Source organism: Saimiri boliviensis, chromosome 8, assembly GCF_048565385.1.
Source record: "Saimiri boliviensis isolate mSaiBol1 chromosome 8, mSaiBol1.pri, whole genome shotgun sequence".
Lineage (NCBI taxonomy): Eukaryota > Metazoa > Chordata > Mammalia > Primates > Cebidae > Saimiri > Saimiri boliviensis.
This window is the reverse complement of record NC_133456.1, coordinates 26,404,752-26,430,419: the sequence shown is the minus strand read 5'-3', so window position 1 is coordinate 26,430,419 and position 25,668 is coordinate 26,404,752. Positions and strand designations below refer to the sequence as shown.

Genomic DNA, 25,668 nt, shown 5'->3' with positions numbered 1-25,668 from the left:
TTATGATTTGAATTTAAGTTTCAGGAGGCTAATACTTTGTTAAACTCTTTGATCAGATCTTCTTGTGCTGGGTCGCAGGAGCCAGAAATTCTGAAAGATCAGGTCTTCTGGAGCTTCTCCAGAACTGATTAGATCCCCTAAAAATGTTTGTCAGCTTCCACACTCTGGATCTGGCATGACTGAAAAATTCGTAGCTGTCATATTTGGATATGAGAAATGTATAAGAATATAAACAGTAAGCCTCAGAACACTTAAATTAGGTGAAGCAGAGGTTTCTGGAGTTAAAACGTCCTAACACCTTTGGTCACAGAACATATAAGGCACACTATAGATTCTCTGTTTGATTAATCAAGTGGCACAATCTCTTGCGGGGGGGGGGGGGGGTGACAACACAGGAATCATCCCCAGGTGATCACATCACCAGAAAGTCAGAGCTAAAAGATTCTAAACACCTAGGAGACAGAGACAGATGTGCACCTTCAAAAAAAATTCAAAAGACCTAAAGGTGAAGAGCGAAAAATTCATTAAATTTTACTTAACAATGTATGTTTAAGAAATAAAGGAATGAATTTTCTGAAAATGAGGGTATAACTTCTTAGCCCAAGTCAAAATCTAGAATGTCTAACATATTAAAATGAGGAATCTTATAAATGATTAGGTGTTCTTAGAGAAGACTAAAAATCATATATAATGTCAAGATGCAGTTTCATTTGAAAGCAGGGAGTTTAAAAAGACAGACCATATTAGAAAGACGGTGACACATAAAACTCCCCTCCTGAAATGCTAAATATCTATAATCCCTGTTTTAGAGGCATGCAGAACTGAACATGTAAATTCATACTCTGATATGACTGTAGTTTGAGGTTGACTATATCCAAACCCAATATATCCTAAGGCCTGAATCAGCCATATTTTCTATTCTCCTCAAAATACACCTATTGCCATTACAGGCTTTATGCTTTCCTTTATTTTCCATATTCTTTTTTTTTTTTTTTTTTTTTTTTTGAGATGGCGTCTAGCTCTATTGTCCTGCCTGGAGTACAGTGGCATGATCTCAGCTCACTGCAACCTCTGCCTCCTGGGTTCAAGCAATTCTCCCATCTCAGCCTCCCGAGCAGATGGTATTACAGGCATGTGCCACCACACCTGGTTAATTTTTTTTATTGCATTTTAGGTTTTGGGGTATATGTGAAGAACATGCAAGATTGTTGCATAGGTACACACATGGCAGTGTGATTTGCTGCCTTCCTCCCCCTCACCTGTATCTGTCATTTCTCCCCATGCTATCTCTCCCCACCTTCCCACCCCCCATCCCTTCCCCATTTCCCCCCAACAGACCCCAGTGTGTAGTGCTCCCCTCCCCATGTCCATGTGTTCTCATTGTTCAACACCCGCCTATGAGTGAGAACATGTGGTATTTGATTTTCTGCTCTTGTGTCAGTTTGCTGAGAATGATGGTTTCCAGGTTCATCCATGTCCCTACAAAGGACACGAACTCATCGTTTTTGATGGCTGCGTACTATTCCATAATTTTTGTATTTTTAGTAGATAAGGGGTTTCACCATGTTGGTCAGGCTGGTCTCGAACTCCTAACCTCAAGTGATCTTCTAACTTTGGCCTCCTAAAGTGATGGGATTACAGGTATGAGCTGCCATACCCCATCTTATTCTACATATTCTTTAACATACTTTTAGTAAGTAAGCCTGGACAGGTGCCTCTCCTAATCAGATCTCACCAATTACTCAAGACTTAGGTTGAAAATACCCTACATCAAGGCTTTTTGAGAATACTTCTCCCCAATTTCAAAGGCAAAAACATGGCCGGGTTCAGTGGCTCACACCTGTAATCCCAGCACTTTGGGAGGCCAAGGTGGGAGGATCACTTGAGACCAGCCTGAGCTGGTAAGACCCTGTCCGTACAAAAAATCAGCCAGGATGGGTGGATAACCTGGTCAGGAGTTCAAGACCACAACCAGCTAATTTTTTAATTTCACCTGGCCAACATGGTAAAAATCCTGTCTCTACTAAAAACACAAAAATTAGCAGGGCTTGATGGCAGGCGCCTGTAATCCCAGCTACTTGGGAGACTGAGGCAGGGAGAACTGCTTGAACCCAGGAAGCAGAGGTTGAGTGAGCCAAGATTGCATCCCTGCACTCCAGCCTGGGCGAGAGTGAGACTCCATCTCAAAAACCAAACAACAACTTCAAAAAACCAGCCAGATGTGGTGGTGCATGCCTATAGTCCCAGCTACTTGGGAGGCTAAGGTGGGAGGATTATTTGAGACTGGGAGGTCGAGGCTGCAGTGAGCCGAGATCATGCCACTGCACTCCAGCCTGGGTGACAGAGTGAGACTTTGTCTTAAAAACAACAACAATGCCGGGCGCGGCGGCTCAAGCCTGTAATCTCAGCACTTTGGGAGGCCAAGGCGGGTGGATCACAAGGTCAAGAGATCGAGACCATCCTGGTCAACACGGTGAAACCCCATCTCTACTAAAAAATACAAAAAAAAAAAAAAAAAATTAGCTGGGCATGGTGGTACGTGCCTATAAGCCCAGCTACTCAGGAGGCTGAGGCAGGAGAATTGCCTGAACCCAGGAGGCGGAGGTTGCGGTGAGCCGAGATCGTGCCATTGCACTCCAGCCTGGGTAACAAGAGTGAAACTCCGTCTCAAAACAAAAAACAAAAAACAAAAAAAAAACAACAACAACAAAGGCAAAACACAGCTTGGGGTATAACTTTTCTATTTTAAATCACTTTCCTCTTTATTTTTTAGACAGAGTCTCACTCTGTCACCCAGGCTGGAGTGCAGTGGCATTATCTCGGCTCACTGCAGCCTCCACCTCCTGGGTTTAAGTCATTCTCATGCCTTAGCCCCGCAAGGAGCTGGGATTAAAGGCACAGGCCACGATGCACGGCTAATTTTTGTAGTTTTAGTAGATACAGGGTTTCACTATGTTAGCCAGGCTGGTCTTCAACTCCTTGCCTCAAGTGATCTACCCACCTTGGCCTCCCAAAGTGCTGGGATTACAGAGGTGAGCCACCATGCCTGGCCTTAGATTTCATATTTGCATATGGCTATAGTTTTCTCTACCCTAGTGTACTGAAAGCATATCAAGCCATACAGATTGTCTTACGCTTCTTTACAACTTGTGCAACTATTATCTAAGACAAAGCCCCGAAAGAAAATAAACTCTGGTATGCTAAGTGACTGTTAGAAATCATAAATGACAGTCCACTCCCCAGCCTCCTCTTCTAGTTTCCACACTTTGGGTCTTGTCTCCCTATCTGTAAGCATTTTTTTTTTTTTTTTTTTTGAGACAGAGTCTCACTCTGTCACCCAGGCTGGAATGCAATGGTGTGATCTCAGCTCACTGCAACCTCCGCCTCCCAGGTTCAAGTGATTCTCCTGCCTCAGACTCCTGAGAAGCTGGGAATACAGGCACGCGCCACCACGCCCACTTAATTTTTGTATTTTTAGTAGAGAAAGGGTTTCACCACCTTGGTCAGGCTGGTCTCAAACTCCTGACCCTCGTGATCCACCAGCCTCAGCCTCCCAAAGTGCTGGGATTACAGGCATAAGCCACCATGCCCGGCCTCCATAAGCATTCTTAATACAATGCACCTTGAGGTCCTTGAAGAAAACTCACTATACAAATTTCTCTCTATCCATACTTCCTGTCCCAAACCCAACATAGGAAAATGATATAACCTGATGTTTGGAAACTCGAAGAAAAACCTGAACAAATCATAACCTCAATTATCTAACTGGCTTTCTTTTAAAGGAAAAAACTATCACTTTATAAATGATTTAACTGAAGTCACACAGATTTTTTCAGCCAAGATAAACCAGCCACATTAGGTGAAACCTCTACTCTGCAATGTAACACAGTACATGAGTGTTTAGTATTGCTTATTTCTACTAGAGACAGATTTTTTTTTTTTTTTTTTTTTTGAGACAGAGTTTTCGCTCTTGTTACCCAGGCTGGAGTGCAATGGCACCATCTCGGCTCACCACAACCTCCGCCTCCTGGGTTCAGGCAATTCTCCTGCCTCAGCCTCCTGAGTAGCTGGGATTACAGGCACACGCCACCATGCCCAGCTAATTTTTTGTATTTTTAGTAGAGACAGGGATTCACCATGTTGACCAGGATGGTCTCGATCTCTTGACCTCGTGATCCACCCGCCTCGGCCTCCCAAAGTGCTGGGATTACAGGCTTGAGCCACTGCGCCCGGCTAGAGACAGATTTTTTTTTTTTTTTTTTTTTTGAGACGGAGTTTCGCTCTTGTTACCCAGGCTGGAGTGCAATGGCGCGATCTTGGCTCACCGCAACCTCCGCCTCCTGGGTTCAGGCAATTCTCCTGCCTCAGCCTCCGGAGTAGCTGGGATTACAGGCACGCGCCACCATGCCCAGCTAATTTTTTGCACCTTTAGTAGAGACGGGGTTTCACTATGTTGACCAGGATGGTCTCGATCTCTTGACCTCGTGATCCACCCGCCTCAGCCTCCCAAAGTGCTGGGATTACAGGCTTGAGCCACCGCGCCTGGCTTAGAGACAGATTTTTAAAAGAACATACTACTTACATAATCTGGTCAATTTACCACCTAGATTTTGACTTAGTGGGTTTAGTTATTTGAAACAATGTAAGATGCTCAATAAATGGAGATAGACCTTGGGCACATCTCTTTTTAAAAAAATATAAAAGCCAGGCAGTGACATGCACCTGTAGTTCCAGTGAGACTGAGGTGGAGGATTGTTGAGCCCAATAGTTCCAGACCAGCCTAAGCAACACAGTGAGACCCCATCTCAAAAATATGTGTGTGTGTGTGTGTGTGTGTATGTATGGGGTTTTGCCATGTTGGCCAGGCTGGTTTTGAACTCCTGACCTCAGGTGATCCGCTCACCTTGGCCTCCCAAAGTGCTGGGATTACAGGTGTGAGCCACCACAGCTGGTCATCAGATTCTTAATATGTAGAATAATAGATTATTGTTAAAATAATTTATATTATTAAAATAGTTATTTCCTAAAATATAGAAAACCAGAAAGATTGTTTCAGAGGGAGTACCAAAATGATTCTTCTAGTACTTCCTTCATTCATGTTTATCTTTCCTCAAACTATTGGAATCCAATATGCAAAGAAAAGCATTTGCAGAGTACCTAAGGCCATATAAAAGTAGAAGACTGAAGGTCCTCCTACTCACTGCTATTAATAGTCTAGTTTGGGGAAAGACAAACATGAATCAAGCAAGTACTAGAAGAATCATTTTGGTAATCCCTCTAAAACAATCTTTCTGGTTTTCTGAATTTTAGGAAATAACAAAACTATTTCGGTAACATAAATTATTTTAATAATAATATAATAATAATCTATTGGAACAGCTAGATCTAGAACATAGATTCTACATATTAAGAATCTGATGGCCAGGTGCAGTGGCTCCTATCTGTAATCCGAGCACTTTGGGAGGCCAAAGTGGGCGGATCACCTGAGGTCAGGAGTTCAAGACCAGCCTGGCCAACATGGCAAAACCCTGTCTCTATTAAAAATACAAAAATTAGCCAGGCATGGTGGCACGTGCCTGTAGTCTCAATTATTTGGGAGGCTGAGGCAGGAGAATTACTTGAACCCGGGAGGCAGAGGTTGCAGTGAGCTGAGATCATACCACTGCACTCTAGCCTGAGTGACAGAGCAAGAGTCCTTCTCAAAAAAAAAAAAAAAAAAGAATCTGATATAAGAATGACCAATATATGCACTTATCTAGAGTTTAAGACAAACAAATTCTATTACTAATTATACAGCACAAATCCTATTACTAATTATACAGCAATTGCACACTTTAAGAAGAACACTGGCTGGGCACCATGGCTCATGCCAATAATCCCAGCACTTAGTGAGGCTGAGGCAGGTGGATTATGAGGTCAGGAGATCAAGACCATCCTGGCTAACATGATGAAACCCTATCTCTACTGAAAATATAAAAAATTAGCCAGGTATGGTGGCAAGTGGCTGTAGTCCCAGCTACTCGGAAGGCTGAGGCAGCAGAATCGCTTGAACCCAGGAGGTGGAGGTTGCAGAGCCAAGATTGTGCTACTGCACTGCAGCCTGGGAGACAGAGTAAGACTCTGTCTCAAAAAAAAAAAAAAAAAAAAAAAAAAGAATATGAACATATAAGGGCAAAATACTGCCTTGGTTAACATTATTGGTCATATTAAAATTCTACACACCAAAAGGATAGTAAATAAAATTCAGCAGTTCAGAAAACCTGGCTGGGTCAGAAAAGGGAAGAAAAACGTTCAATTGACAAAATATTTTCCATTCAACTGAAAAATACTGATTTATAATTTTAGTCCTTAATCTAGAGAACACCTCTTATATGCCATACATGTTAGTATAATACTTATAAAAACTTCAATGGAACCTTAAATGCAAATTAAGTGAAAGAAGCCAGTCTCAATGTTCACATATTATATGATGTGACATTCTAAACAACAACAAAAAAACACTATGGCGATAGTAAAAAGATCAGTGGTTGCCAGGGCTTTAGGGAGGAGATGAACAGTTGCAGCAGAGAGAACTTTTAGGACAGTAATACTACTCTGTATGAAACAATAATGGTGGATTCATGTCATTAATCCAGTTGTCCAAACTAAAAAACTGCCCAATACCAAGAGTGAAACCTAATGTAAATGATGGTCTTTGCTGATAATGCTGTGTCAGTGTAGGTTCACCAACTGTAACACACACAGCTCTCTGGTGTGGGATGTTGACAGTTAGGGAGGCTGCAGCAGGTCAGTGGGGAGGGGTGTGGAGAAAACGTATATGGGAATTCTCTGTATACTCTGTTCAATTTTGCTAACTCTACTAAACCTATAACTCCTCTAAAAAATCGTCTATTTAAAAAAAAAAAAAAAAAAAAAACCAAGACTGGGCATGGTGGCTCACACCTGTAATCCCAGCACTCTGGGAGGCCAAAGTGGGTGGATCGCTTGATGTCAGGAGTTAGAGACCAGCCTAACTAACACGGCGAAACTCCGTCTCTACCAAAGTAAGAAAATTAGCTGGGCTTTGTATGTGTCTGTAGTCCCAGTTATTTGGGAGGCTGAGGCACAAGAATCGTTTGAACCTAAGAGGTGGAGGTGGCAGTGAGCCAGGATCGTGCCACTACACTACAGCCTGGGCAACAGAGCAAGACTCTCTCAAAAAAAAAAACAAAAAAAAAATTTACCATCATAAGTTCCTAATTACCAAAATCAAAAAAATCATTTATATTTTATATTCAAAATTTATATTAAAAATCAGAGGCATTATTGTTAATACGTTATGGTTTGTAAAGTCAGGCATAACAGGTCATCAGAATATGCAGACCTTGCCTTTGTCTGGTAAGAATTTACAAAATGTAGAAATTAGTGCTGAAGGATTCACTAGAGAAATTCTAACAGAACTCATACATTTGATCCTCTAAAACAAAAGAGCCTCATCTACCTAAGCACATGTCAAACTAAAAAACTTCTCTAACCAAACCAAATTGCCAAGTAAAGGCCCGTATAATGTAGTTTAAATTATTCAACAAATTTAAAGAGTAAGCAAAACCAAAATCTTAAATACATAGGTCCCACCCTATGTTAAGTAATATCTGAATACACTGGCTTCTTTTAACATGGAAATGTTCTCACAAATACTAACTGATATTAATAAAATCAAGTATTTGTTATATACCTTCATGAAATTATTATGCTAGTATACATTTATCTACCAAGTTTTCTTGGTATACAAACTAGATGGTTCACTATTAAGTGTATGTAAAAAGTATATAATTTTCTTATCTTGAGCAGTGCATATTTAATAAGCAAAACCATATAAGGAAAACTATAAAATTAATATTACATTTCTCATTTTTCTGATACCTGTAACAACATTTAATAAACCCTTCTAGAAAAAAAACAATGGTTTAATTTTACCAAACTTCAGTCACAATCATACACCCAATCAAGTTATCAAATTTCAAATTCATTTTAGACTTTAAAAGAATTTCACTAAATGTGAATATGTAAAATATTTAGCAAATAAAGTGCATACATTCAGAAATGAAAAATTAAATAGATTGATAGGCACCATTCAAAACAACATTGTAACTGTTATTAAAACAAAACCTTACTTGTCTGGGTTTTTCACTCTGAATGTTGCATTAAGCGCTTTTAACCTGGAGTCTGCCTGGAAAAAATAATTTGTTCACTTAATACAATTACATTTCAGGGTATAAAATTCAAACAGTTTTACTTTCCCTTTAGAATTAAGATGTTCAAGTACAGTTTTCTTTATATTAATTGTTGTAAACACATTAAACATGCCTAAAAAAGCTTAGTAATCATTTTTGAAAACACTACAAAAACATAAAATAGACTGAATACATGGCATTCAAAGGTACCAAAGTAAAACAACTGTAAACACCAACCAATACATGAACAGGCATATAGCACTGCATCATTAGAATTTGGAAGAGATCACGTGAAAACAGTGTTTACCTTTTCTCTAAGCCAAGAAAAGCAATGATCTGTACATATAAACTAAACGAAACTACTGCTTTAATGGCCAGGCATGGTGGCTCACACTTGTAATCCCAGCACTTTGGGAGGCCAAGGTAGGAGGATCATTTGAGGTCGGGAGTTCAAGCTTGGCCAACATGGTGAAAACATGTCTCTACTAAAAATACAAAAAATTTAGCTGGGTGTGGTGGCACGTGCCTGTAATCCCAGCTACTCAGGAGGCTGAGGCAGAAGAATCACCTGAACCTGGGAGGCAGAGGTTGCAGTGAGCCAAGATCACGCCACTACACTCCAGCCTGGGTGACAGAGTGAGACTCCATCTTAAGAAAGAAACTACTGCTTTAGAGTCTGCACCTACTGAGGGTAGTTCTCAGATGGAATCTAAACCAAATGTACAATGGTTTTTCTCATTTTCATAACCTATATTTTAGGAGAATGAATACAGAAATACTTTAAATAAGTACTAAATAAAACAAGCTAGATGACAGGAATTACTTTTCTAGCTAGCAGATAATGTTCTAAGACAATACAACTTTTTAACTATTTTCTTCACTTATTTCTAGATAATTACTCTCAAAGAAGGAACAGAGGGATAAACACTAAATAATAATTTCATTGCACCGGGCGCAGTGGCTCAAGCCTGTAATCCCAGCACTTTGGGAGGCCGAGGCGGGTGGATCACGAGGTCAAGAGATCGAGACCATCCTAGTCAACATGATGAAACCCCGTCTCTACTAAAAAAAATACAAAAAATTAGCTGGGCATGGTGGCGCGTGTCTGTAGTCCCAGCTACTCAGGAGGCTGAGACAGGAGAATTGCTTGAACCCAGGAGGCGGAGGTTGCGGTGAGCCAAGATCGCGCCATTGCACTCCAGCCTGGGTAACAAGAGCAAAACTCCATCTCAAAAAAAAAAAAAATTTCATTGCATAAAATGTACACGTTAAGTCCTATCCTAAATTCTCATTAAAAAAAAAAAAAAGACAACCAAACAACTTTTCTAATCAAAGTAAAAGAACTATAGGGTTCATAAAAGGTAGCTCAATCAGGAATCAATTTCAAAACGTGGTCTGGTTTTGAAAATCCCACCGTGAAAATTTTACATTATTATAACTTCCAACTCATAATTACAAATACTGTTAATGAATTAACAAGCTAAACAAAAGTATTACTAAGGCTTCCCAGATTACTTGGCTACAAATACAAAACAAATACAAAAACAAATACAACAAATGCACTACTCACAAGTTCAGCCTCCTAGAACTCCAGACAAAAAGAGATTTAAAGAGCTAGCTAAAGAATATTTAAAATAGCTTACTTTGATTTTAGGGAATTCTCTTATGGAATTCTCCTATTTCTAAAATCAGTATTTCACAATCTTGACTTTTCTTACATCTCAAGAACAAATGAGCCAATATACATCAAAGTCCTTATAAATAAAAATACCTATGAATTAAGGCATATATTAAAAATCACTAAAAACCAAAGGATCTCATGTTTATGACTTCAGTCATATGCAAAATATGATTTTTTAAAATTTATTTTACTTTTGGTGCATACTATAAAATATGATTCTTTAAATGAGATTGAAATTACATTAAACACTAAGGAAAAAATATTCATTTGCATCTTTTCTTGAATCTCACACTTTTTAACAGCAGCAATTTATTTTTTACTTTTAAAGTCACCAATTTACCAATTTAGAAGTCATATAAATGTAAAAGGTCACCATTCTAACCTTTGCTTACCAAATGTTTTCTCAGATCAGGTCTATCACACCCAACTCAAACTGCTCATTTCATGAGATTCCATAAAAAATGGGCCTGAAATGTCACCAAACCAGAAACTTTTCCCAAAAGCTACATCTCCTGGACTATTCCAAATCTGACAGGTTATCATCCATCTAATCAGATTCCCCATTCAACAGCTAAAGATGCCCCTTAATTCATTATTGTTTCCTACAATCCTATTTTACTTCCTTTAAAACAGCATTATCTGAAATCATCTTGTTCACTTGATTCTTGGTTGTCCATTAATATAAGAGCCACAAAAAGGCACAGTGTGAAGGTGGCCCCTGGACTGCAAAAAGGCTGCTGTGTCAACACTTTAACCTGCTTTATCTTCCCCTACACATTACCTAGCAAAGCATACCCAGCCTGGGCCTCCCTCTCAAGGCACATTCCTCTTCCTTGGCCTCCTGGTGACTCCACTGCAGGTTTCTTATCATCACTGTCTCAGCTCAAATGTAAGCTTTTCAAAGAAGGGTGACCGGGTGGGCCGGTTTGCCCAGGACAGTCCTGGTTTGCGATTGTTGTTCTAGTCTTACGTGTCCCTATTTCCTCTCTGACGGGGTCCCATTTGGATAATAAACTTTATGGTCACTCATCTTAGGGTAACCCCTGAAAAATAATCCCTGCTGTCATATTCCTTAACAAGGACGATGCTTTATTTCCTTTATACCACTTATCACTATTTTAATTTTGTTTTTTATTTAAATGCTAACTTAATGTCTTTGACCACTAAAATACAAGCTCCACAATAACACGGAGCTTATGAATATTTCCAGCTCATTCACTACTGTACCCACAATACTTAGAAGAGTACCTCTTCTTGTAGGCACCAGCATCTGGAATCTCTACACTGGATCTTTCTGAGTTCCTGTGCACTAAAGAGATGAACAGAGATCCTAGCTAAGGGCCTACACCTTGGCCCCCGTAGTCCCTGCTCCAAGGAAGAGGCAGCGTCCTGGGTTCTTACGAATCAGCCTGAATTCATTTAGGGATTGAGTATTTAGTAAAATACTTTCATGACTATGTTAACTGAGTTAAAATGTTACTTTTATATTAAAGCAACTAGTTTATATGTTCATTACTTTAGGTATAAACCCTTTGCTCTTCTTTCACTGAATTAAGTAAAATGAGTATTTATATTTTGTGTATTTATTTTTAAATAGATACAGAGTCTTGCTATGTTGCCGAGTCTAGTCTCAAACTCCTGGGCTCAAATGATCCTCCTGACTCAGCTTCCTAAGTAGCTGGGACTATAGGAACACACCACCAAGCCCAGCTTGAGTATTTATATAAATACCCACCCCTCAAAAAAGAAGAAATGCCAATAACCAGTAATGATGAAAAAATCAGTTGCTCATGCTTATGTTAAATAGAACACAGATAAAAGGAAACTAAATTTTATGATTATCCTGCTGGGTATAATAATCACTCTCAAAAATTTTAAGAAAATATTAATCTAGTAGGCCAAAACTACCCATTAAATTAAATGTGCCTGTGAAAAGGAAAATTAAAGATAACACTTCAATTTGAGGGTAACAATCCAAGAGCCAAAGTCAAATATTCTTCTAACATATGAATATTTGGTCTGATTCAGAATGACCCCATTTTCACAAAAATAAAGCTTTCAACACTTCCTTTAACAACCATTTCTGCATATATTAATTACATAATTAATAAGTAAGAGGGGGTAATATGGGATGGTAATTAAGGAGGGCTTTGAATTAGTCTTGGATTCAGCCTCTATCACTTGTAATTATGTGACCGTGGCTAAGTCAAATTCTAGAGTTCCTCATCTAAAAATGGGAATATTGACTCATCTCAAAGTTACTAAGGCAATATTCAGCAAAGTAAAATATAGCATAATTATAGTATAGTGCTTGGCACATAGTAAGCATACATGATGATGGTAATACTCAGATAAGAAACTGCACATAGTAAGCATAATGATGGTAATACTCAGATAAGAAACTGCTTTAGATTCTAAAAAGGTTTTCTTTTTTACCATTTTTGACAATCTTTCTAAAATTATCTTCCTAAAAATAGTTTTCTTTATTTTCTTTACTACCTTACAGCAATAGTTGTCAAGTTTTAGGCTAATGGGATTAAAGTATGTCTGGGATGAATTCAGTATTTTGAACAAACAATCCCATCAATTGAGTTACATGCAGTCCACTGACCACACACTGAATTAAGTGAACACAAGCAAAATTCTACTTTTTCTTGAGGCCTCCAGGTAACCATTATAAACAACTAATACTCAACCCATCTATGACACAGTAAAGCCCCAGGGGTTACAGGTGGGTAAGGATTTTGCCTCATGCCGAATGTACCCAGATTGCAATGTATGATTCACATACCACAACTATCTCCTTTTCTGCTATCAGGCTCAGCTGTCAATTGTCACTATTGTCACAATGTACCTGTCTCCACTCACTTTTTAATCTTCTGCTGAAATATGTTGTAACCTAAGAAACAGTGAAGTTTGTCTGAATACCCATAATAAAATTAATGGGTCCTCTCCAGGAAGACCAAAGTATAGTAGAAAAGTATAGCAGGAAGCCATGTTACACCGCCTTGAACATCTCAGAAGTCAATTTTGCTTAAATCCCAGCTTTCAACTGTGATCAGGTTAGCTGTAACTGCCAAATATATGACCTCCAGATATGTGAAATGTGACACATTCATATTCATTCTCTCTCTCTCTCCATATATATATACACACACACACACACACACACACACACACACACACATATATATACACACAGACACACACACACACACGTTATATACATATGTTTGTGGACGAACTCACATTTGTATGATGTACACATGTATATGAGGCTATGCAAAAAGGTACCATTTCCCTAATGGAAGGAAGGACTTAAAACAAGAAACATCCACAACAAAATACGGAATACAGACAGACACATGGGTTTCTGAATTCTCTCTATCAATTTTATTTCTGGCTCACTTCATTACAAGTGTGATGTTTTGAATTATTAATACTGAATTTAATATAACCTTTCAAATACGTGTTAAAAGTACAATATATAAGGCTCCCCCCAAATGAAACATTGTATCTAAATATTTAAGTAGTATCCACACATAAGATTTAAGGCACCTGGTAAATAGCAATTTTATAATGATGGAGAAACTCAAGAGTTTTCTCAGAATCAGTAAAGTTATGGTCAAAAACTGTATTCAAGGACAAAACTAGGTAATTATTAACTACACTAATGACTTAAGGACTGGAATTTAAAAAAATTTTATTATATAAAAAGAATTCACTAAAACAACTCTATTTTAATCTTTTCCTTATTGTTAGTTTTTAACAGATCTTAAACTATTTTTCAGAAAACCCTATCTAAACATAAATCAATTTTTAAAGTTCCAAGTTATTTCAAATCCATCCTTAAACAAAAATTCAACCATTCCCTCTGAGTGTCATAAAGTGATGAATTACAGCCAAGAAAATTTTAATTGTTTCAGTATATCTGTTAATAAAATATGTATAGCTGGGCACAGTAAAACTAGCACTTTGGGAGGCTGAGGTGAGAGAATCAATTGAGCCCAAGAGTTTGAGACTAGCCTGGGCAACATAGTGAGACCTCATCTCTACACAATAAAAACCTTAAAATTAGGCAGGTATGGTGGCAAGCACCTGCAGTCCCAGCTACTTGGGGGGCTGAGGCAGGCACATCGCTTGAGTCCAGGAGTTCATGGCAGTGAGCCATGATCACACCCCTGCCTGGGTGTCAGAGCAAGACTCTGTCTCAAAATCATAAAATCCCCAAAATATTTATAAATTCAGTTTATGACAGAATTAGTTTATCATATTTTCTTAGCAGAAAAAAAAAATTTCTCTTTCTAGTTTGTTTTGTGCAAAATTTCAAATACCTATCTGCCAATGCAGGAGAAGTGTCTTTTAAATTTCTGTAAAATAATTTTCTTCTTCTTGTCTGGACATATTAAACTTTTGGTACTGCATTATCATGTGAGTCATTTAACAATTTATATTATGTTATATATCAATCTATATTCTATTAGTCTACTTATTTATTTTTAGTTTACACCAGAGATAAAAACTTTTAAAAGCTTATAATAACCTTTGTTATATTTCTTTTAAGGAATATATAAAGAGCAGCGTAGAATTAGGGTGTCCAGCTCACCACCACTATGCTCCTCAATTTCCAGATAACAATCTCATTCCCAAACACTAATTCTAGTAAGTAAACTTAAAAAGCTGTTAAAAAAACTAAATAATCCTGCATCACTAACAGATAAAACTAACTTAGAACTATTTAGAAATGACTCCTTTGTCCCCATTTCAAACTGGCCACCATGTCTCAACAGACAGAAGCAGCATGACAGAGGGCTTATCTTTTAGTCTACTAAGTCTGGACTCTTTCATATCTGATAGAGTGAGCAACTGTCCCGGGCAGGGATGTAAGTGGAAACAGGACAGTAGAAGAAAAAGGGGCAAAGTATAATTTGAGTATACTGGGGAAAATCTACAACTTGCATTTAAATTACTGCTTCATTACTGTAAACACTAACTAAAAAAACAAAACAAAATAAATTACTGTTTTAAAACGTTCTTTCCCTGTAGAATTAAATTAATAAATGCCCATTATAGTCTCATTAGTAACTAAAATTACATAAATCAAAAGTGAATTGTAGTATTTCTTTGAAAACCTTACTAATGACATTTATTGTAAAGATGATTTCCAGCATTCATTTATTCAATAAATACGAAGTTCCTATTGAGTGCATGGCACTATGCTGGAAACCATAAAGAAACATGGTAAATTATTTCATAAAAATATTCTTACCTTCAGCTGAAACCCAGTTTCATTCACAGTCTCCTTCCAGTTACCTTCCTAAAAATTGAAGTTAATTTTCGAGATCATTATTGCAAAGCAAATATTCCAAATTAAATTCCTATCATTCTGTTCTTACTTCAGCAAGGATAGGAGAGAGAGGCTTAAAAAAATTTCTTTTCACTTCAAAATTAAACATTCAATCCAACTTCTAAAAGATTACCAAAAGGTGAACCCAATATTTTACAGATCTGGGCTTCAAAATACTAAAGACAAATTTTAATATTATTTAAGTGATACCAAAAATACCATGATCAGTATCTTCAAACAGAAAAATGTTAGCCAAAAGAATGACATAATCCAAAAATTAGAAAATCATAAAAAATAAATTGCATATAAATTAACAAAAGGAAACTTAAAGTATTCTGTATTTTTTTAAAGAAACTAAAATTAAATGAATATTTTACTAAGACTAAATAAAAGAAAAATACCTGTGTTAAAAATAGGTAGAAAATTTTGTCTCTACAAAGGATGGGATGTGAAGCAATCCTCAAGAGAAAGTTTTCTAAACCAATCCGTCTCCTCTCCACAAAATCTGGATCCATGTTGTCAGCAGAAAGTTTATGCCAAACAAATTCTGCCTAGGTAAACAAAATAATCATTAAGAATAGCCTAAATGCTGAATACCTCTAAACTACCGCCATTTCACTTCTTACCCGTTTTTCTGGCAGAGGTGGCACAACAATATGTGGATAGTAAACTAAAAGGTAGTTTCTCAACAACTCAAATTCACTGTATCGCCGCCACAGTGAATCTGTTAGGACACTCTGACCATCAGTATGTTCAACGGACCTGAAAAGGAACAGAACAACACTTAGGTTATTTTTTAAAAACAAAGACATACACATAAAAACAATCACCTTTAAAATTCTAACTACAGAATGCTTATGAACCAGGCACTAAGTAAAGAACTTTCATACTATTTGACAGAGTTCTCATAGTCGCCAGGCTGGAGTGCAGTGGTGCAATCACAGCTCAATGCAGCCTTGACCTCCTAGGCTCAAGCAATCATCCCACCTCAGCCTCCTGAGTAGCTGGGACCACAGGCACATGTCACCACATTGGCTAATTCTTCAATTTTATTGTAGAGATGGGGTCTAGCTATGTTGCCCAGGCTGGTGTCAAACTCCTGGGCTTAAGCCATGCTCCTGCCTCAGCTTCATGTATTTTCATATTTAATTCTTATGACAAGCCTGTGAGGCAGGATTTATTATCATTTTACAGATGAGAACACAGCTGCATAGCATACACTTTGCCTATGATCACAAAGGTCTGTGGATAAAGTGCTCGTATCCATCCCGTGGGGGATCTAGTTTGTGATTTATTTATTTTTGAGACAAGAGTCTCACTCCGTCCCCAGGCTGGAGTGCAGTGATGCAATCTCAGTTTACTGCAATCTCCACCTCCCAAGTTCAACTGATTCTCCTGCCTCAGTCTCCCGAGAAGCTGGGACCACCACACCTGGCAAATTTCTATATTTTTAGTAGAGAGAGGGTTTCGCCACGTTGGCCAGGCTGGTCTTGAACTCCTAGCTTATCCGCAGGCCTTGGTCTCCTGAAGTGCAGAGATTACAGGCGTAAACCACCATGCCCGGCCAGGTTTGGTAGTCTATTATTTTACTGGCTACGAAAAATTCTCTCATATCTATTTGTTTTAATTGAAAGCATTTCTGCTCATTCCCTACAGACAGAAAAGAAATAGTATATTCTTTATTCTTTATATAAACTGTTTATAACTGGTAACAACAAATTGAGTCTTCCTTTGCCTTTCCTTAGACAAAACAAATTTAATTCCTTTAGCTTTTTCCTTATGAGGTTAAAAGACAATTTTTCTGGTGAGTTTTGATTTCCTATTCCATAATTTACTTTGCCTTTTCTATTTTTACTAACCAAGTTCTTTTTCTTTGTTTTTTAAAGGTGTCTACTTCCCTTTATTCTTAAATTTTTTTTTTTTTTTTTTTTTTTTTGAGACGGAGTTTCGCTCTTGTTACCCAGGCTGGAGTGCAATGGCGCGATCTCGGCTCACCGCAACCTCCGCCTCCTGGGTTCAGGCAATTCTCCTGCCTCAGCCTCCTGAGTAGCTGGGATTACAGGCACGCGCCACCATGCCCAGCTAATTTTTTGTATTTTTAGTAGAGACGGGGTTTCACCATGTTGACCAGGATGGTCTCAATCTCTCGACCTCGTGATCCACCCGCCTCGGCCTCCCAAAGTGCTGGGATTACAGGCTTGAGCCACCAAGCCCGGCCCTTTATTCTTAAATTTACTCCAAGTTCTAAAGCGCCAATCTCAATTAATTTTTTTGTTGGTTAATTTCTTTGTAATTTCCAGCTGTCCTAAGAGGACTCAGACCTTATTCTCTACTCCTAGAATTCTTTGTTAACCACTTCCACCTGCCCAAGTTCACTTCATACATGCCTGAGAACCTGGCATCCTTTTACAAAATTGCACAAGGACTCTAAGACCAAGGAATCCACCAAAGCATGTATCGAGTAACATTCCAGATTTCAAAAGTATTCCATTAACCTTCCCTCTCTCCACAAAACAAATTCACTAAAATATGCCAAGAGTATCACAGCAAAAAAGAGAGCTTACCCATTAAAAGGTAAAAAAAATGGGGCCGGATGCACTGGCTCATACCAGTAATCCCTGCATTTGGGGAGACTGAGGCAGGAGTATTGCTTGAGCCCAGGAGTTTGAGATCAGACTGAGCAACACAGTGAGACTCCGTTTCTACAAAAAATTTAAAAATTGCCAGACACAGTGGCTCATGCCTATGTGACATGGTGAAACCCTGTCTCTACTAAAAATACCAAAAATATCAGCTGAATGTGGTAGCACATGCCTGCAATCCTAGTTACTTGGGAGGCTAAGCCAGGAGAATCACTTGAACCCAGGAGACGGAGACTGCAGTGAGCCAAGATCATGCCATGAGTTCCACCCTTGGCAACAGAGTGAGACTCCATCTCAAAACAAAAAAAATATTTAAAAATTAGCCTGCCAGGCCAGGTGCAGGGGCTCATGCCTGTAATCCCAGCACTTTGGGAGGCTGAGGTGGGTGGATCACCCGAGGTCAGGAGTTCAAGATCAGCCTGGCTAACATGGCAAAACCCTGTCTCTACTAAAAATACAAAAATTAGCTGGGCATGGTGGTGGGCTCCTGTAATCCCAGCTACTTGGGAGGCTGAGGCAGGAGAATCACTTGAACCCAAGAGGTAGAGGTTACAGTGAGCCGAGATCATGCCACTGCACTACAGCCTAGGTGACAAGGGCAAAACTCTGTCTCAAAAAAAAAAAAAAAAAAAAAGCCGGGCGCGGTGGCTCAAGCCTGTAATCCCAGCACTTTGGGAGGCCGAGGCGGGTGGATCACGAGGTCGAGAGATCGAGACCATTCTGGTCAACATGGTGAAACCCCGTCTCTACTAAAAATACAAAAAATTAGCTGGGCATGGTGGCACGTGCCTGTAATCCCAGCTACTCAGGAGGCTGAGTCAGGAGAATTGCCTAAACCCAGGAGGCGGAGGTTGCAGTGAGCCGAGATTGCGCCATTGCACTCCAGCCTGGGTAACAAGAGCGAAACTCCATCTCAAAAAAAAAAAAAGAAAAAAAAGAAAGAAAGAATTAGCCAGCCATGGTGGCTCATGCCTAGATGCCAGCACTCAGGAAACTGAGGTGAGAGGATCACTTGACTCCAGGAGTTTGAGGCTTCAGTGAGTCATGACTGCACCACTGCACTCCAGCCCAGGCAACAGAATAAGACCCCTGTATCCAAAAAAAGTAAACAATATCAATCCTGAAAAAAACAAAACAAAACAAAACAAAACAAAAAAACCTTAATTCTGTTATACAACAGAGTCTGCACCAATAGCTACCAGAAAAAGCTTTCCACATATACCTGTCCAGGCGTAATTTTCATCACCCACCTTGTTTCAATGAGGTAAGCAGTATATGTTTCTTGCATGTTCATGGCATTTCTTCCAGTTCGCTTTTCTGCTTCTGAAACACTGATTTCTATCTTCTTCAACCAAAAATTATTGTGTGTCATCTGGACAAAAATAAGTAAAACAACAAAAATTACAATGGTACTGAAAAAAAGCCTCAGCTATAAATTAAACCCATTATTGGGTTTACATATTTCAAAATAGTTTCTTTATTTCTTCAGTTGCCAGGGGTTACAAAATGACAGCAGCAAATGATAGCCATTCTTTAACAACATACAATAGTACATTAACTTTTCCAGAGGTATTTACTTACATATTTTATTTTATTTTTTTGAGACCAAGTCTCACTCTGTCAGGCTGGAGTGCAGTGGCATGATCTCGGCTCACTGCAACCTTTGCCTCCTGGGTTCAAGAGATTCTCCTGCCTCAGTCTCCCAAGTAGCTGGGATTACAGGCATGCACCACCATGCTCAGCTAATTTTTATATTTTTAGTAGAAACGGGGTTTCATCATGTTGGGCAGGCTGGTCTCAAACTCCTGACCTCAGGTGATCCATCTGCCTTGGCGCTCCCAAAGCGCTGGGATTACAGGCCTGAGCCACTGCGCACAGCCTTCCAGAGGTAGTTTAAAAAGTACTATATTCATGTAATGATTAAAATTTAGACATTTCATTAGTGACCAAAAGTAATGTATAGAAATGCATAAGAAAATAACTTAAAAGCACATTAGACAAAAGGATTCTGGAAGGATGGGCGGAGTAGGAAACATCAGGAATCCATCTCCCCACCAATCCAACAACTGCACTGGCAGACTATGTCTGATGTAAATATTTCAGAACTCTGGAGTCCGATAAAGGCTTGCAACTTCCAGGGAAAGGCTTAGATGACAAGATGTGGTTAATTTCTTTCAATTTCAGCTACCTATCCCTTAGTCCCTAGCAGGTAGCTGTGCAGCATTCCTGGAACAGCCTGATGAAGCCCTGTTAGGCAAAAAAGACCCTGTTCTCCAAATATCCAGGACCTGTCCTTGGATCACCGACTGCTTCTTCTAAGAGGCACAGACAAAGAAGTGGTGGCCATTGTTGCTGCTCCTCCCCACACTGTTGCAAACCTCTTGCCCTGACTGAAGTGACTTCCAGGGGACATCAAAGGCCGGGATTCTGTTTTTCCTCCCTTCATTTTTCTTTTGACCTCCTTTTTTGAGCCAGATGTTTAAACTTGGACATTTAGCCAGGTGTGGTACTGTGTGTCTTCAGCCCAGCTACTAAGAAGGCTGAGGCTGGTAGATCAGTTGAACCCATGAGGTTCAAGACTAGCCTGGACAACACAGGAAGATCTTACCTCTTTAAAAGAAAAAAATTGGATATTTAAATACAACTGGATATATGAGGACAATTAGAAAATAACCACACAGGCCCAGGAAAAGGCTCAAGCTAAGAAAGATCTGAGAAGACCGTAAGTTTACACCTCCCTCAGGCTGATCTTTGGCATGGAGACAACCTACAGTAATTTAGAAAATAAAATAAAAACAATAACAAACAGCAAACCTCAGGGTAGGAGAAGAATTCAATGTCCAGAGTTACCATATTATTACATGCAAATGCCCAGCTGGCAACAACAACAAAAAAATCACAAGGCATGCAAAGAAACAGGGTGGCATGATTCCTTCAGAGGGAAAAAAATAAATCACCAGAAACTGCTCCTGACCTGAAAAAGACATGATGACAGATCTGCTACACAAATACTTTATCCCTTTATCCCCTTTTCATTCCTTTTTGTTTGTCTGTTTTGACAGAGTCTAGCTCTGTCACCCAGGCTGGAGTGCTGTAGTGCAATCTTGACACAGTGCAACCTCCACCTCCTGGGTTCAACTGATTCTTGTGTTTCAGCCTCCTGAGTAGCTGGGATTACAGGTGTGTGCCATCACACCAGGCTAATTTTGTATTTTTTAATAAAGACAGCATTTCAGCATGTTGTCCAGACTGGTCTTGAACTCTTGGCCTCAAATGATCCACCTGCCTCAGCCTCAAATGAGCCACCATGCCTGGCCGACAAAGACTTCAAAGTAATCATCTTATAGATGCTCAGATAACTTAAAGGAAGATGTGGAGAAAGTTAAAAAAAAAAAAAAAATGATGTATAAGCAAAATGGAAGTATCAGTAAAGAGATAGAAAACTTAAAATGAAAACAAAAAGTGGCCAGGCACTGTGGCCTGTAATCCCAGGACTTTAGAAGGCTGAGGTGGGCGAATCACCGCAAGTCAGGAGTTCAAGACCAGCCTGGCCAACATGGCAAAACCCCATCTCTATTAAAAATGACAAAAACCAGCCAAGCATGGTGGTGGACAGATGTAATCCTAGCTACTTGGGAGGCTGAGGCATGGAGAATTACTTGAACCTGGGAGGCAGAGGTTGCAGTGAGCCAAGATCATGTCACTGCACTCCAGCCTGGGCAATAGAGAAGAGAAAAAAAAAAGAAATCAAAAAGAAATCCTAGAGCTGAAAAGTACAATAACTAAAATTAAAAGTTCACTAGAGGGGTTCAAAGGCAAATTTAAGCAGGCACCAAAAAAACTGGCAAAATGGAAGACAGAATGGAAATTATCAAGTCTGGGGAACAGAAAAAAGATAGAAGGAAAGTAAACAGAGCTTAAAGGACATGCATGACACCATCGAATGGACCAACATGTGCACTGTGGTAGTAGGGAGAGGGGAGAGAGAAAAAGGGGAAGGAACAGTATCTGAAGAAATAATGGTTGAAAATTTCACAAATTTGATGGAAGAAATATAAACATCCAAAAAGCTTGACAAATTTCAAATAAGATGTTTACTGAGACTATGTAACTTTTCAAAGACAGAATCTTGACAGCAGCAAGAGAGAAGCAACTGATTGTATATAAGGAATCCTCAATAAGGTTAGGTTATCAGCAAATTTCTCATCAGAAACTTTGGAGGCTAGAGACAGGGAGCTGTTATCTTCAAAGTGCTAAAAAATAAAATAACTGTCCATCAAGAATCCTATATCTAGCTAACTGTCCTTCAAAAATGTGGGAAAAATTAGGACATTCTCAGAGGCAGGAGAATCGGTTGAACACAGGAGGTGGAAGTTGCAGTAAGCCAAGATCAGGCCACTGCACTCCAGCCATGGCAACAGTGAGACTCCGTCTCAAAAAAAAAAAAAATAAATAAATAAATAAAACAAAAAAAGAAAATGAAATTATAAAAATAAGTCAATTTGCAATAGCATCAAAAAGAAAAAGTACTTGAGAATTAAGGTGGTAAAAGACTTGTACAATGGAAACTATAAAACATTGCTAGAAATTTTTTAAAAAGACATAAATAAAAACACATCCCATGTTCATGATTTGGAAAATTTAATATTATTAAGATATCAAAACTACCAAAAGCAATCTATATATTCAATGCAAACCCTATGAAAATCCCAATGACATTCTTTGCAGAAATAGGAAAACCCATAAGAGTCATATGGAATCTTCAGGGACCCCAAATAGCCAAAACAATCTTGAAAATGAAGCATAAAATTGGACGACTCATACTTCTGGTTTCAAAACTTAGTACAAAGCTACAGTAATAAAAATAGTGTGGCACTGGCATAAAGACAGACATGTAGAGCCATGAAATTGGATAGCCCAGAAATAAACCTTTGAATATATGGTCAAACAATTTTATGACAAGACAGTTAGATGGGAAAAGGACAATTTCTGCAACAAATGATACTGGGAAAACTGAATATCCACATACAAAAAAAAAAAAAAAAGAAATTGGATCCTTACCTAACACCCTATACAAAAATTAACTTTAAATGGTTCAAAGACCTAAGCATAAAACTCTTACAAGAAAACACAGGTAAAAAATTTCAAGACGTTGGATTTGGCCATGATTTCTTGGATATGATACCAAAGGCAAAGGCAGTAAAAAAAAAAAAAAAAAAAAAAAAAAAGGCAAATTAGACTTCATAAAAATTAAAAATGTCATGCATCAAAAACAGGCAAGGCACAGTAGCTCATGCCTGTGATCCCAGCACTTTGGGAGGCCGTGGCAGGTGGATCACTTGAGGTCACGAGTTTGAGATCAGCCTGGCTAGCACGGCGAAACCCCGTCTCCATAAAAATACAAAAATTAGTCAGGTGTGGTGGCATGTCCGTAATCCTAGCTGCTCAGGAGGCTGAGGCAGGCAAACTGCTTGAACCCAGAAGGCAGAGGTTGCAGTGAGCCAAGATCACGCCACTGCGTTCCAGCCTCCGCGACAGAGCGAGACTAGGTCTCAGGATGGGGGAAAGACAGTATCAGTAGAATAAAAAGGCAACCCAAAGAACGGAAGAAAGTATGTTATCTCATGAATCCAGACAACATAGAGAAAAACTCAACAACAAAATACAACCCACTTCAGCCAGGTGCAGTGGCTCACACCTGTAATTCCAGCACTTTGGGAGGCGGAGAGGGGTGGATCACCTGAGGTCAGGAGTTTGAGACCAGCTGGCCAACATGGCAAAACCCTTTCTCTACTAAAAATACAAAAAATTAGCTGGGCGTGGTGGCAGGCACCTGTAATCCCAGCTACTTGGGAGGCAGAGGTTGCACTGAGCTGTCATACCAGGACTCCAGCCTGGGTGGCAGAGGAAGACTGTCTCAAAAAGAAAACAAAACAAATCCAATTCAAAAATGGAAAAATGGGCAAAGGACATAAATAGACATTTCTCTGAAGAAGCACGTAACATGCTCAACAACACTCATCATTAGATAAATGCAAATGAAAACTATAATGAGATACCGCTTCATATGTATCAGAATGGCTACTATGAAAAACAAACAAATAATAGAAGATACGTGTTGGGGCCCGGCGAGGTGGCTGTAGTCCCAGCACTCTGGGAGGCAGAGACAGGAGGATCACAAGGCGGGCAGATCAGGAGGTCAAGAGATTGAGACCATTCTGGCCAACATGGTGAACCCTGTCTCTACTAAAAATACAAAATTTAGCTGGGCATGGTGGTATGCACCTCTAGTCCCAGCTACTGGGGAGGCTGAGGCAGGAGACTCATTTGAACCCAGGAGGTAGAAGCTGCAGTGAGCTGAGATCGCAGCACTGCACTCCAGCCTGGTGACACAGAGAGACTCTGTTTCAAAAAACAAAACAAAACGAAAAAAAGAAAAAGAAAATAAGCATTGGTGAGGATGTGGAGAAATTGAAACCCTTGTGCCCTATTGGTGGGAATGTAAAGTGGTGTAGCTCCTGTGGAAAACAGTATGGTGGTGCCTCAAAAAATTAAAAATAGAATTACCATATAATCCAGCAATTCCACTTCTGGCTATATACCCCAAAGAATTAAAAGCAGGGTCTCAAAGAGACATTTGCATATTCACGTCACGGCACCATTATTCACGATAGGTAAACTGTAGAAGCAATGCAAATGTCCATCAACAGATGAATAGATTTTTTTTAAAGTAATATATACAAACAATGGAATACTACTGATCTTTAAAAAGGAAGGAAATTCTGTCATATGCTACATGATTATAGATCTTGAAGACATTATGATAAGTGAAATAAAACAGTCACACAAAGACAAATACTGTATGATTCCACGTATATGAGGTATTTGGAATAGTCAAAATCATACAGACAGTAGAATGATGGCTGCCAGCAGCTGGGGGAGGGGGAATAATTGGTAGCTGTGATTTAATGGGTACAGCTTCAGTTCCACAAGATGAAAGGAGTTCTGGAGGCTGGTTGAACAATATATGTGAATGTACTTAAGACTGAACATTTTTAAACCATCAAGATGGTAAATTTTATATCATATGTATTTTAACACAATTTTTAAAACTGAAGAAAAAACACATTATACAAATAAAAATGATCCTCAATATTAATATCTAATTTTGGGTTTAACCAAAGTCAAATCTCTCTCTATAAAAAGTCAAATATTACACATACACCGAAAGGCAAGATTATCAGCAGGCAGCCTAAGTTTTTTTAAACAATCAGGAGTCATCTTACATTAAACTTTAAATTCACCTAATCTTTTGGCAGCGATTAATAGGCTCCACCCTTGGGGCAGCCCAGTTTTAAGAGCAGACTCCTTTCTTTTCCCACTAGAATATCTCAGGTCTATACCAAAGGATGAAAAAGAACAACAAACAAAACTGGTAGCCGGTAGGCTGTATGTTTGGGAAGCGCATCACTGCAGAAAGTTTTCAAATACACCCAAACTAACTCCAAGTCTAAACGAGGAAGAGAAAGTGAGATCACAGGATAACTGCTATGCTATGGCTTTTTTTCTTCTTTGCTCACTGTCAAAATTGAGGTGGGTTTTAACTTAATTTAAAATATTGTACTATATTATAATTGGGGTATTTTATGAAGGAGAGATAAAAGTAGGAACATAGGTGCAACAAAAGGTAAAAGAAACAGCTACATATATGAAATTAAACTTAGGCACTATGAGGTCTGAAAGAGCTCTGTGACAGTGCAAAAATAAGAATCAGCAATGAAAACA

General features: G+C 39.0%; 1 protein-coding gene across 3 annotated transcripts in view; it reads right to left on the bottom strand.

The window, feature by feature from the left end:
- The window catches only part of SNX4 (sorting nexin 4), a 67,517-nt gene that overhangs the window by 31,892 nt on the left and 9,957 nt on the right, over positions 1 to 25,668 (bottom strand). For 2 of the 3 annotated variants that reach the window (XM_003941673.4, XM_074404201.1), the window contains exons 2-6: positions 19,134 to 19,255; positions 15,868 to 16,003; positions 15,643 to 15,792; positions 15,164 to 15,211; positions 8,154 to 8,209 (exon numbers count right to left, since the gene is read on the bottom strand). In XM_003941673.4, the coding sequence (XP_003941722.1) occupies positions 8,154 to 8,209; positions 15,164 to 15,211; positions 15,643 to 15,792; positions 15,868 to 16,003; positions 19,134 to 19,255 (512 nt within the window). Of the gene's footprint in view, positions 1 to 8,153; positions 8,210 to 15,163; positions 15,212 to 15,642; positions 15,793 to 15,867; positions 16,004 to 19,133; positions 19,256 to 24,450; positions 24,972 to 25,668 lie in introns of those variants that run through there. The other variant, XM_010352440.3, reaches the window with a different exon arrangement.